Below are 14,277 nucleotides of genomic sequence, written 5' to 3' on the forward strand. Positions count from 1 at the left end.
TGTTGTGAATGGTCTATAAATTTGTTAGAGTCATTAGAGTCATTTTTAGTCTGTAATTGCTTGGTTTCCGAAAGTGGACAACTTCAAATTTGGAGTAAATTTGATCACAGACCCGTTTTAAGTGCCAAACCCTGTTCACGATCCACAACCCGATCCGGAGTGATGAGCCTGACCTACGAGGTGAAGCTGACACGTGTAGGCATTCCAGACCCAACTCGGTGTTCGTCAGTCCGCTTCGGTTGACGCTCCAGCACACGCGTCCGCCTCGCCAGCCCAGTTCGCTCCGGCCTAGCCTTCCCTCCAACTCGTCGACCTACGCCTGCTCCGTCCGACCCGTGTTTGACCTACACACGTGGTGGTGGTGGCTCGGCCGGTCCAGATGGTTTGGATCGGTCCGGTTCGACTAGTTTGACCAGTTTTGACCGGTTTTAGACGGTTTTTTGGCATTTTGCAGTTTTGAAGGCCGATTCGAGCGTTTTTCAAATGGTTTGAGCTGGTTTGAAGTGTTCAGAGGCAGTTCGAGGATGGTTTTTGCTTATTATTGTAATAAGTTTAACTTTTAGCTAGCTTAGGTGCCAAAACGAGTCTATTTTAGTGTGATTATTTAATTATGCACTGTGAATGTATAAATTAAATAATTTATCTATTGTGTGCATATTGTATGCCATGTAAATTTAAAATCCCACCATAGGATAAACATGTAGCATGCATTGCAAGTATATTATAAGTGTTATAATGTATAGTATGCATGTGTAGGATTCCATGTTTTTTATATAAGTTGTTATATTAATGCATGAAATTAATGTTAATAGAATTGTTATATAAAAGCATGTTATGGTTGCAAAGTATGTCTATTATTTTATAAGTTATTCTAAAATTGGATTAGACATTCAAATCTATAACAAAGATAAGTTACATGTTCGCGTAGATTAACCACCTATTTTAATAGTTAAAATAGGTCGACATCTTGTAAAACATGGTTATAAACTCAACCGGTATATAATCTTGTTTAAGGCTGGGGGTACTTAAGTTGACGGTCTACTGAACACCTCCTACCTAGGGATTATGGTCGAATAATTGAGCGTTATTAACCGTTTTTATGAGCACACGTGAGCGGTGCAAGGTGTTAAAATTAGTTTATCACCTAGACATCGTAGGTTAAATCCAATTATAACTGTTATACTTGGATAAATCACATAGACTTAGGTTGTTTAACTAGCCGAAACATTCCTAAGTAAATATTTACCCAAAAATAAATAGAACACACCAGTGGGAGATTAATAACATATGAGGTATGTTGTTCTTAGCTCTCACGTCCCTAAGAGTTCACACCGTGAGATCCATGCAATGCTTCATGTCAACCTGGGAGTGACCTCTATTCGAAAAATGTTTGCATGGGTCAATAGGAAGGTGAATAGGGGAAGTAGTTCCTAGTAAGTGGGTGAAGGATGTGTGTCAATGTATTCTGCAATCTCTTCCATTAATTTGGAACGAGATATTCCTATGTTGCACCTGTTTATCATCTTTAAGGCGGCATTAGCTAGTCGCTAACCATGACTATCCCCTCGGAGAGTTGTAACGTAGGATTCGTAACAACTCAAACTTTAGAAATGGATAAGATTTCTTCGGCTATTTCCCAAATTTGACTCTCTAATTTGGTAGCATCATTGGGGCCGCTAGCCTTTGAGATCTGAAAAATGGAGGGTCACACTTACGGAATTACTAAGTGTTAGTAAGTTCTTGACTGAAAATGGTAACTAAATGACTATCAGAATATGAGTTATTTTGGAGATAATATTTAGTCAAGAATATCTTGCTTTAGTGAAGGAGTATTTGACTGCCTATCGGTAGAACTTATTCTGACTCACTATAGTATCGATGCAAATAAAATAATGAATTTAGGTACATTATTACTTTGCTAAAATCTGATTGGGTTTAAAAGCAATTTACTAGTTATAATTTATTTATAATTTCAGCATGTTGAATTCTTCAAATTTACTTGCTTCTGACACATTTAACAATAAATCAACATGGAAATAAAAAATACTAGCAGATGACGATTTAAAATTTGTTTTAAAAGAGGAATGTCCTCCATCTCTCAATATCGCTACTGATAAAAAAGGCACAACAAAGTAAATATGATTTACTTGTTCTTGAGACATGCTTAGTGGAAAATGATAAATTAACCTGGAAATTAGATTCAGGTGCCACTAATCATATCTGTACTTTTGCTTAGGAAACTAGTTCCTGGAGACAACTTACACAAGGCGAAGCAACCTTTAAGGTAGGGATCGGGGAGGTTGTTTCGACTAAAGCAGTGGGAGATATAAAGTTATTTGTTGGAGATAGACACATTTTACTTGCGTATTAATTTCTATAAAAAAGAATTTTATTTCTATCTCATGATTGCTAGAACAAAATACAAAGTTTCTTTTGAATACAATGAAATGTTCATTATTTCAAAAGGTAAAAAAGTATGTTCTACAAATCTAGAGAATAACTTATATGTGTTAAAACTGACTGAGGTAAAAGCTGTTTTGAATATAAAAATGTTTAAAACATCTGAAACTCATCATAAGAAAAGAAAATTTTCTCCAAATGCTTATCTTTGGCACTTAAGACTAGGTCTCATTAATCTCAATAGGATTGGGAGTATGGTTAAGAGTGGACTTCTAAACCAATTAGAAGAAAGCTCTTTACCACCATATGAATCTTGTCTTGAGGGAAAAATGACCAAAAGATCTTTTTACTGGAAAAGGTTTAAAGCCAAAGGACCCTTAGAGCTAGTACATTCAGACCTTTGTGGTCCAATGAATGTTAAAGCAAGAGGAGGGTATGAATATTTCATCAGCTTCATGGATGATTATTCATGGTATGACTACATTTACCTAATGAATCATAAGTCTGATACACTTGAAAAGTTCAAGGAATATAACGCAGAGATTAAGAACCAATTAAAAGTTCAAGGGATCTTGTAGATCAACCAGAATGAGTAAAACACATTAGTTGCAAATGGATCTATAAAAGAAAACGAGACCAAGCTAGTAATGTACAAAACGACAAAGCTAGACTCGTAGCAAAAGGGTTTACCCAAAGGGAGGGAGTGGACTATGAAGAAACCTTCTCTTCGGTTGGCATGATCATGACTATTAGGATACTCTTATCCATTGGCACTTTTTATGATTATGAAATCTTGAAAATGGATGTCAAGACAACTTTTTTGAATAACTATCTTGAAGAGGACATCTATATGTCTCAACCATAGGGGCTTATTGCACAGGGTCAAAAGAAAAAGTTTTGCAAGTTTAATAGATCCATTTATGGACTAAAACAAGCGTCTTGATCCTGGAACTTGAGATTTGATACTGCAATCAAATCTTATGGCTTTTAACAGAATGTTGACAAACCTCGTGTTTACAAGTAGATTGTCAACAAGATTGTAGTTTTTCTAGTTCTATATGTTGATGATATTCTACTCATTGAAAATGAAGTAGAATTTCTAGTTGACATTAAGACATGGCTAGTCACGCAATCCCAAATGAAGGATTTGGGAGAAGCACAGTATATTTTTGGGTTCCAAATCGTTCGAAACCACAAGAACATAGTGATAGCCTTTGTCTCAAGCATCTTATATAGACAAGATGTTGTCTCGATATAAAATGCAAGATTCTAAGAAAGGTATGTTGTCTTTCAAGCATGAAATTCATCTGTCTAAGGAACAGTGTCCTAAGATACCTCAAGAAGTTGAGGTTATGAAACGAATTTCATATGCATTAGCAATAGAGACTTTAATGTATGTCATGTTGTGTACTCATCCTGACATATGCTATGCAGTTGGAATTGTTAGCAAATATCAGTCTAATCTTGGATATGATCATTAGACTACCATTAAAAACATCCTCAAATATCTTTGAAGAACAAGGGACTATATGCTCGTGTATGATGATAAGGATCTGATCCTTATTGGATACACTGATTCTGAATTTCAGATTGATATAGATTTTTTTATAGTAACAAAACAAAAGTTAATTAAACATCCACAAAACTCAAAATTGAAGTTATCTTTTGAATAATTCTTTCACTTTCGGTCTTCGGTTTCTCAAAATTAGGATTATAATCACTTATTCCACTTATGAGTTTCTTTTAATAATCACTTATTCCACTTATGAGTTTCTTTTATCTTATATCATCTAACAAAATTGAAGTTGAGTTTTAAAATTTTTAAAAAGAATTGTTTATAATTTTAAATTTGACTAAATATTTGTGAGAGGACAATGAACATAAATTTCAAATTAAAAAAAAATGAAATGGTTGGGAAGGAGATGGAAAACAAACCATTTAATCAAATGAAATTAATTAATATATTACCCAACCATGTTAACCAAAAAAAAATCAAAGTTACTTCGAAGTAAAATTGTCTAAGAAACCAAAATACAAGATTGGTCTAAGAACTTCTTCTAAACCTGTTCAACTCCAGTAGCTTGTTCTTTACTTTCTTGATCTTCAACTTGATTCTCTTTGGACATTTCTTCTAAAGACTTCCCTTTAGATTCCGGAACCAAAAAACTAAAAAGCAACCCAAACATATTAACAACTCCCAAAATGATCAAAGAATTCCTCATTCCAATCCCCGGTGGGTAACCGGCATCGGTCTTCGACGGGTCCTGACTCTGAGCAGCATACAAGAACCCAAAAGCTCCAACAATCGCCCCCGCTTTCCCAGCCGCAGCCGATATCCCATGACAAGTAGACCGGAAACGGGCCGGAAAAATCTCAGCAGGGACAACAAAAGTAGTACTATTAGGACCAAAATTAGCAAAGAAAAAAGTAAGTCCATACATAACAACAAACCCCACAGGATTCCCGGTCCAATGATGGTAAGGAATAGCAAGCGCAAACATAAGAACCGTCATGAAGAAAAACCCAACCACCTGAATAAAAAACCGACCGAGCCGGTCTATGAGAAGAACTGTGGCCCAGTAACCCGGAACGGTTCCACAAAGGGCAATAAGTGTCTGAGCCTTGGCGATTTTGAGAACCTCTTCTAAAGCATTCATTGTTTTAGGCTGTGGCAACCAACCAATAGCACTAAAAATGTCCTTTTGGAATAAATTTTGGCTATAATATGCTACATCAATTAGAAACCAAGTAGTGGCAGTGCCTAAAAGATGAATCCCATGTCTTTGCAAAAATTTCTTACTAAAAAACCCAAATGAATTTGAATTTGTGTTAATTTGGGTCTCATTTACCACATTTTGACCAATTTCCATATTCAATACTTTCGACATGTCGTCACAAGCTTTCTTATTGTCGTTCGCAACCAAGGCAGTATACCGCGGTGTTTCCGGCATTTTCATCCGCCAATAGTAAGTTAAAAGCGCCGGCAAGGAACCCAACATTAGTATAATCCTCCATACGTAATCCGCTTCCGGAACCGTCGATTTCACGGAGTCCACCGCGTAGGGTGGAGCTTTGAAAAGGGTCTTGAAAATTGAGGAGATTATAATTGCTACAGTACCGCCGGCGAGAATTCCGAACCCCTGCATTGCAAAGACGGCGGCGATGAAGGCGCCTCGGGTTTTTTTATTGGAGTATTCGGCCATTATGGTGGCGGATAAAGGGTAGTCGCCGCCGATGCCGAAGCCGAGCCAGAATCGAAAGAAACAGAGAGTTGTGATAACGGCAGTCGGGGAGCTGCCGAAGGAGAGACCGGAGGCGATGGAACAGACGACCATGAGGATGAGGGTGAGGCCGTAGACGCGCTTCCGGCCGAGCTTGTCGCCGAGCCAGCCAAAGAAGAGTTGACCGGCGAGAGTGCCGGCGAGGGAGACGCCGTTGACGGCGGCGGCGACGGCGGGAGGGAGGGTTCCGGGGCGAGGGGAGCCATCGACGGTGTAGTAAATGCGGCCGAGGAGTTTGGTGACGAGAGAGATGCAGAAGAGATCGTAGGAATCGGTGAAGAAGCCCATTCCGGCGATTACCACCGCCGTGAAGTGGTAGAATTGGGTCTTTGCACGGTCAAGGACGGTCAGAAGCTGGAGCTGGTCACTGGCCATGGTGGGGGGTTTTGGAATTTGTGAGAAAATTATTTGGGGATTGAGAATTTCAGCGATGTTTGATTTTATATATGTGGAGAAAAATTAGTCCAAGTGGGAATTGGAAAACGAGAAGGAAATACAATTTAAATCGGGAATCCTTAATTTATCTTAGTTTCGATTAGGAAATATTTAAAATGTTTATTTGAAAATCTTTGTATGGATATTGATATAGCAATAACATTTACCGATCCTAATTTCTATTAAATACGATAGCTAACATATGATGGGATTTATTTATTTATTTATTATTATTATTATTTTAAATAAACATATGATGGGATTGATATTATATGCTTCAATCAAGGTCCGAAATATCCATGTCGATAGAGATATTGGGATCTCGATTTATAGGAAATATCGATACAAATATCAATATCAATAGAAATTTCTAGAAAAATTATGAAAATCAATAAAAATTGTTATAATTAATTAATGAAACTTTCATTGTGGTTCAATTACACTATAATTGACCATTTTTAATCACAATACAACATTTAGATGTCTATTGTAAATGTATCCGTAAATATTGATGCAAGAGTAGAAATTTAAGAAAAAACGAAAAATAATTACAAAATATTATAAAGTTTAGAAATATTTTGAGGTGAAATGACGTGAAAATTATGAGAACTTTAGATGATAAAAGAAAAAAGAACTCACATCAATTCAATGTGGAGGTGAAATAATTTGAAAATTTAATGAAAAAAGTTTGAATGAGGGAAAAAATAGCTATAGGTTATTTTTTTTTTTGTAGTTTTTTCAAATTCAATTTCTTTACAAATGAAAGTTTTAGGTTGAAAGTAAAGAGAAAGGTTGGAAATTAGAAAAATTAGCACATAAAAATGTTTAATCCTTAATCGAAAATGACATTGGTGTGTGAAACAATTGTGTGTAATTAGGACCACAAAATTGAAAAACATAAACTTATTTAATTGAAAAATCAAAAAAATTTCAAAATATCGAAATTTCTTCGAAACGGGAGAATCGGAATATTCTTGAAATATTATCGAAATTAATTTAAATGGGGAAAACAAAATTTTTCCTAACCAAACTTTCGAGCCGAAATTTCGAGATTTCTGTGAAAATTTTAACCTTAGGTTTAAATAATATATATTTCACTAAAAAAATCGACAAATATATATTTTCCAAAAAAAAAAAAAAAATCCAAATTATTAAATAAAACAATAAACCGTTTAAATTATATTATTATCTTCTGTATTCGAGCTATACGGTGTCGCTTTGTTCATGTAAAATTTTTTAGTCAAATGGTTGTTGCTAATTACTTCTCCCTATTCTTCTGTTTGTTCAGTTAGATGAGTATTGGCTTAGTGGGGATTTCCTTACTTGTAGCCCATTCTTTTTTATTCAGCTATATAAATACTAATATTAAGTCTTTTTAAATGCAATGATTGATATAAAATTCTAAAAAGAAATAGGCCAAATTGGCAAAATCACTCGGTTTTTAGTTTTTTTATTTTAAAAAATTAAGTCTATAAAAACTATTTTCACTCCCAATTTTTTCTTTATTATCTACTTCTTACCGATTATTTAAAAAATCAAGTCGAATTATGAAAACTAAACAAAAGTAGCTTTTAAAGACTTAGGTTTTGTTTTTGGAATTTGGTTAAAAATTCAATTATTGTAATTAATAAAGATGCAAATCATCCTAAAAAATTAGGAGGAAATAGATTTAATTTTCAAAAATAAAAAACAAAAACAGAAGGGTTACGATACGACACCTTAATTTTTCATATATTTTCTTTATATTTTTCTCCACTTATTTAGAAAGAAATATATGATATTTTTTTCCTAATTACTTTGGTAGAATTTTAGGTGAATAATAATTTTATTTAGGTGATTTTGAATTGATTTTAAATGGATTCAAGTGAAACTGATTATAAATTACTAATGAACATGTTCAAATAAATTCACTTGTAAAAGTTTAAGGTTTAAATTGATATAATTATTCACTCAATTGATAAACTCTAAAATTTAAGTGTATAATTATTTTTTTAAAAAAATTAAGTGTGTAATTTTTATCTTAAAAAAAGTTTAGTATAAATGAATTCCCCACCCCGCTTTTAATTTTAGTATAATATACATTGTTATTCATGGAAATAATACCAGGTTGTAACATCCTGAATTTTTCAAGTAAGAAGAAGGTCAAGCAAGGTAAATGTGATTTACTTGTTTAAGAGACTTTGTTTAGTGGAGAATGATGATTCAATCTGGATAATAGATTCATTCACCACTAAACATGTTTGTTCTTCATTCTAGAGAATTAGTTCCTGATGGCAAGTGGAGGCTGGGGAGATGACGATGCGTGTTGGACAATGTATATGTAGTTCCTGATTTAAAGATGAACTTAAATTCTATAAAGTGTTTAATTGAACAACATTATTCTATATATTTTTCTTTAAATAAAGCGTTTATTTCTAAGAATGATATAAACTTTGTTCTGCTAAGCTGGAAGAAAATCTTTATGTGCTAAGACCGTTAGCAACTAAAGTTGTCCTTAATACTAAACTGTTTAAAATTGTGATAACTCAAAATAAAAGACAGAAAATTTCTCCTAAGGAAAATGCCCATCTTTGGCACCTAAGATTAGGACACGTAAATCTCAATACAATTGAGAGACTAGTCAAGAATGGACTTTTAAGTGAGTTACAAGAAAATTCTTTACCTATATGTGAGTCGTATTTTGAAGGCAAAATGACTAAAAGATATTTTACTGGAAAAGGTCATGGGGTCATAGAACCCTTAGAACTTGTACTTCAAACCTCTGTGGTCCGATGAATGTTAATGCAAGAGAAGGGTTTGAATATTTCATCACTTTTACTGATGACTATTCTAGGTATGAATATGTTTATTTAATGCAACATAAGTCTGAAGCCCTTGAAATGTCCAAGGAGTACAAGGCTAGGGTTGAAAATACATTAAATAAAACAATTAAAATATTTTGACCTGATCAAGTTGAAGAGTATTTGGATTTAAAATTACAAGACTTATTTGATAGAGCATGGAATTGTATCTAACTCTCAACACTTGGTACATCTCAGCAGAATGGTGTATCAGAAAGGAGAAATTGAACCTTGTTAGACATAGTTTGATCTATGATGAGTTATGCTTCCTTACCTGACTCGTTTTAGGGTTATGTAGTACAAACTACAGCTTACATTTTGAACTGTGTTCCTTCCAAAAGTATTATTGGAACACCTTTGGAATTATGGAATGGTCGTAAAGATAGTTTACGTCATTTTAGGATATGGGGTTGTCCAGTATATGTGCTTAAGGCAAATCCTAAGAAATTGGAACATCGTTCAAAATTGTGCATATTTGTAGATTACCCTAAAGGAACGAGAGGTGGTTACTTCTATGATCCTAGGGATAATAAGGTGTTTGTGTCGACAAACGCTACATTTTTAGAAGAGAATCACATAAGGGAGCATAAGTCCCGCAATAAAATCGTGTTGAATGAATTTTCCAGTGAAACTACTAAACCTTCAACAAGAGTTTTTGAAGAGCCCAATACCTCAACAAGAGTTGTTGTAGTTGGTTCATCTAGTAGGTCACATCCACTTTAAGCATTGAGGGAGCCCTAACATAATGGGAGGGTTGCAAACCCGCCTATTCATTATATGGGCTTATTAGAAATCCTAACTATCATAGCTGATAGAGATGTTGAAGATCAATTGTCTTACAAAAAGACAATGGACGATATTGACAAAGATGAATAGATCAAAGTCATGGATCTTGAAATGAAGTTTATGTACTTCAATTCAGTTTGGGATCTTGTAGATCAACTTGATGGTGTAAAACCTATAGGTTGCAAGTGGATCTACAAGAGAAAACAGGGTGCTGATAGGAAGGTGGAGACCTTCAAGGTTGGACTTGTGGCAAAGGGTTATACCCAAGTTGAGAGAGTTAACTATAAGGAGAGTTTCTTACCTGTTGTCATGTTGAAGTTTATTCGGATACTCATGTCCATTACATCATATTATGACTATGAGATTTGGCAAATGGACGTCAAAACTGCTTTTCCGAATGACAATCTTGAGAAGACCATTTATATGGAGTAGCCTAAGGGATTCATAACCGAAGGTCAATAGCAAAAGGTTTGCAAGCTTAATCGATCCATTTATGGACTAAAGCAAGCTTCTCGACCTTGGGTTATAAGATTTGATACTGCGATCAAATCTTATGACTTTGATCAGAATGTTGATGAGCCTTGTGTTTACAAGAAAATCATCAAGAGTTTAGTAGATTTTCTTGTGTTTATGTAGACGATATCCTACTCATTGGGAACGATGTAGGTATTGTTGGGGTTGATGCCCTAAATCTCATAGGGTCTTATAGTTTGTAATTGTAATGTACAAACATCTTATTTATTTAATAAAATATATGATGCTTTTTTTTTTTTTCAATTTGAGTTGCATTAACCACAAACCAATAAACTAACATCCAAGATTATTTTGTAGATTAAACATGTATGTAGAGGCATATAGGTGGATCATGTTTAAGTGATAATCTAAATGGTCTATAATAGATGGATAAGGCTGGATACTTATCCTAGTGACACTACGAGTATGACCCATTTTGTAGATATTACAATTATTGTAAAGTGCTATAAATGATCTAATCCTGATTATTCATGTGGAGATATGTGAGCGGGGATATTCATACAAAGGAGTTTGTACAAGACCGAACTACAAAATGCTTAGTCTCATTATATAACGACGTTCATAATAGAGACTTACATTTCACTAGGATAACCATAGGTAACATGACCTAAATCTTAAGTGAGTTAATAACTCCTACCTATGAAGGCGGTTCTTTGATTTGTATGGGTGAGAGTGACCAGATTGCTGACTCAAGAAGCCTACTATTTTGGGGATTCTTTTGATTGGGGAGCTGGGAATACAACTACACAAGAAGAAATTCACTCCTTCCCCAATGTAAGGATAAGTAGATAAATTGCTCCCTTAAGGGCTGATTCTGGAGCTTGAACAATGTGGCACCACACCCTCTCCTAGCCTAAGAGAGGTTTTATCATAGTTGGACTATGATTTATTGTTCATTAGAGGGATCAATGGTACTTAAAGAGTTAGATGTAACTATAGGGACAAAATGGTAATTTTGGCCTAGTTGTACTTACGAATAATTTGTGAAAGGTCATCATATTGTTGACTAGTTATATCCAATGAACACTGAAATATATCTATAGTACGAAGAGTGCAATTGTCGGTTTTTAATTGAGTGCCTAATAGTTAATAGATGGTGAATAATTTAATTAAATAGTTTAATTAATTATTCACGTACCATTGAAGCTTCAAGTTACAAGTCTATGAGAGCTTCAAGCTACAGGTCTATGAGATCCCCTCGGTAGCTCAACAGGAATAAATGAAATTAAGTTTTTGGGTTAATTTGAATTGTTCAAATTAATTGAGGGATTTAATTATATGTTATATAATTAATTTAATTTTAATTTTATATATGATATAATTACTGTAATGTATTTGATACATTATAATATAAAGTATATTTGAGAGGAAATAAATATTTGAATATGATTCAGATATTAATTATATGAATTTGGATTATATAATTAAATTTAATATGAATGGGATTTATATTAAATGTAATTGATGAGAGTATAGAAACTATAGATTATATTCTATATGATACAATTAGAAACTATAGGTTATATGTTATATTTAATATAATGTATAGTTTAATATATATTATATGATAAGATAGTTATCATATAAATATATATTAATAATTAATTGATTTATTTAAATAAATTAATTTTATTTAATTTATTTTTTAATCAATTGTTGGGAGAGAGATCAACCTGATGGGGTTAAACCTATAGGTTGCAAATGGATTTACAAGAGAAAACGAAATACTGATGGGAAGGTGCAAACCTTCAAGGTTAGACTAGTGCAAAAGGTTATACCCAAGTTGAGGGAGTCGACTATGAGGATACTTTCTCATCTGTTGCCATGCTAAAGTCTATTCTAATCCTCTTGTCCATTGCCTCATATTATGACTATAAGATTTGGCAAATGGACGTCAAGACTGCCTTTTTTAATGGAAATCTTGAGAAGACCATTTATATGGAGCAACTCGATGGATTCATAACCCAAGGTCAATAGCTAAAGGTTTACAGGCTTAATCGGTCCATTTATAGACTGAAGCAGGCTTTCGATCTTGGAATATAAGATTTGACATTGTGTTAAAATCTTAAGGCTTTGATCAGAATGTTGACGAGCCTTATGTATACAAGAAAATTATCAATAGCTTAGTAGCTTTCCTAGTGTTATATGTAGACGATATCCTACTCATTGGGAATGATGTAGATGTTAGGTTATATGTCTTAAAACTCATAATTTTGTAAACAGTAAACATATATGAAGTTTATTTAAACAAGTGTTCTTGACTGTTTAATAACTCCAAATCCAATAAAATACGAACCCTTGGCTATTGTCATAAGTATTTGGACTTTATGTGGAGACATAAACTTGATCAAGTTCGAGTAAAATAGCCTAAACCGTCTATAGTACTTGGATTAGGTTGGATACCTATTTCTGGAGATACTATTTAATACGGCTCGCTTTATTATTGTTACAAATGTTGTAAAGTGTCATAAATGATGTGATCAGTTCGTTCACGTAGAGACATGTGAGCAGGGGTATTCCACACGATGAGATTGTGTAAGACAGACCACAAAATAATCACTGTTACGTATTAACATCGTTTACTGTTAACACTGATTAATTTCACTTATTGATGACCTAGATAACTTGATTTGAATCCTAAGTTGTCTATGAACTCCTGTTTATTCGCGATTGTCCCTTGATCTGTATAGGTGAGGGTAAGCTCAACATCGCTGCTTAATATGCCTCCCATTTCGGGGATAAGACCGAGTAGATGGTTGGGGACATAGAATTTGCAAGATGGAATTCACTTCTACCCATTTTAGGGATAGTAGAAAGGTCATTCCCTTAAGGGCTAATCTCAGGTCTTGAACAAGGGGCTCCATCCTCTCGTTGGCCTGAGAGGGAATGGATTTAGTGATTATGATCCTAAATATATTGTTCACTAGAGGAACAATGGTACTTAAGGAGAAAATATGTAACTCAGGGGTATTTCGGTATTTGACCTAGTTGAGGTTACGAACAACTTGTGAAGGATCAACTTATTGATGACAATTATATCAAATGGACACATAATATATCTAAAGTGGGGGGAATATAACTACAGGCTATAGTGGATAGTCCTGTTAGTTAACGAATATTGATTAACTAAGTTAAAGAGTTTGACCGATTAGTCTCGTATCGTTGGAGTCCATGATCTGTACGTCCATCAGGTCTCCTTACTAGCTCAATACAAACAAAATTCAAGAACTGGATGAAGTAAGAATTTGAGATGTTCAAATTCAGACTTTAGAGAAAATTGTATTTTATATGAGATATAATTTACAATTAAATAATTAATTAATTTTTTGAGAATATACTTGATCATTAACATGAAAGTGTTTTTTAAACTTGATTAATGTGATTAATCAAAGCTAGGTGTCAAAGACAATTTAATATATGATATTAAATTTTTTATTTTATTTAATTGAAATTGTTTTGATTAAATAATTTCTAAAATTTGAAAATTGTTTCATTTTTTTAATAAAAAAATAGTTAGTGAAAAAATCCAATTGTTGGATTTTCCCACTAACTAAGTGGACTTTGAAGTTGCACTTTCAAGGCTTGACACCTAAAGTTTACATGCTAATGGAGTTTGAGGTGAAAGACATACCAGATAGGATTTTGCATGTATTTTTTCTATAAATAGTTTGGTTTTTGAATTTTGTAAAATCTAATGCTTCTTAGACCTTTGACCTAAACTCTTCTACCAAAATCTCTTTACTCTCCTTTTACGAAAGTGTTTCCCTTGTCTTCACTAACAACCGGTCCCACAACCATGTTCTTCAACCAGAGAATATCAAGGATTTGTCATTGATGGTGTCGATCGAGCTCGGGAGAGGAAGATTGCGGTGGATTCTACAGAGGTTGTAATTTTTAACCTTTATGCATGCTTATTCTTGTTTTTATGTAATTGGAACGTTATTGATCCTTGCTTCCGCTATGCATGTGTTCTTTATATTCTAAAATTAGGTCTAGTGACT

The 14,277-nt window shown here is 33.8% G+C and overlaps 1 protein-coding gene across 1 annotated transcript; it reads right to left on the reverse strand.

Annotated features, from left to right (window-relative positions):
* Positions 1 to 4,373: 4,373 nt before the first annotated feature.
* LOC120076427 (low affinity inorganic phosphate transporter 3-like) lies at positions 4,374 to 6,083 on the reverse strand. Its single transcript, XM_039030249.1, has one exon. It carries the CDS (start codon positions 6,054 to 6,056, stop codon positions 4,458 to 4,460), a length of 1,599 nt encoding a protein of 532 aa, XP_038886177.1. The 5' UTR covers positions 6,057 to 6,083; the 3' UTR covers positions 4,374 to 4,457.
* Between the last annotated feature and the right edge of the window lie 8,194 nt (positions 6,084 to 14,277).

The sequence above is a fragment of the Benincasa hispida genome, chromosome 4 (genome assembly GCF_009727055.1).
Source record: "Benincasa hispida cultivar B227 chromosome 4, ASM972705v1, whole genome shotgun sequence".
In the NCBI taxonomy this organism is placed as follows: Eukaryota; Viridiplantae; Streptophyta; class Magnoliopsida; order Cucurbitales; family Cucurbitaceae; genus Benincasa; species Benincasa hispida.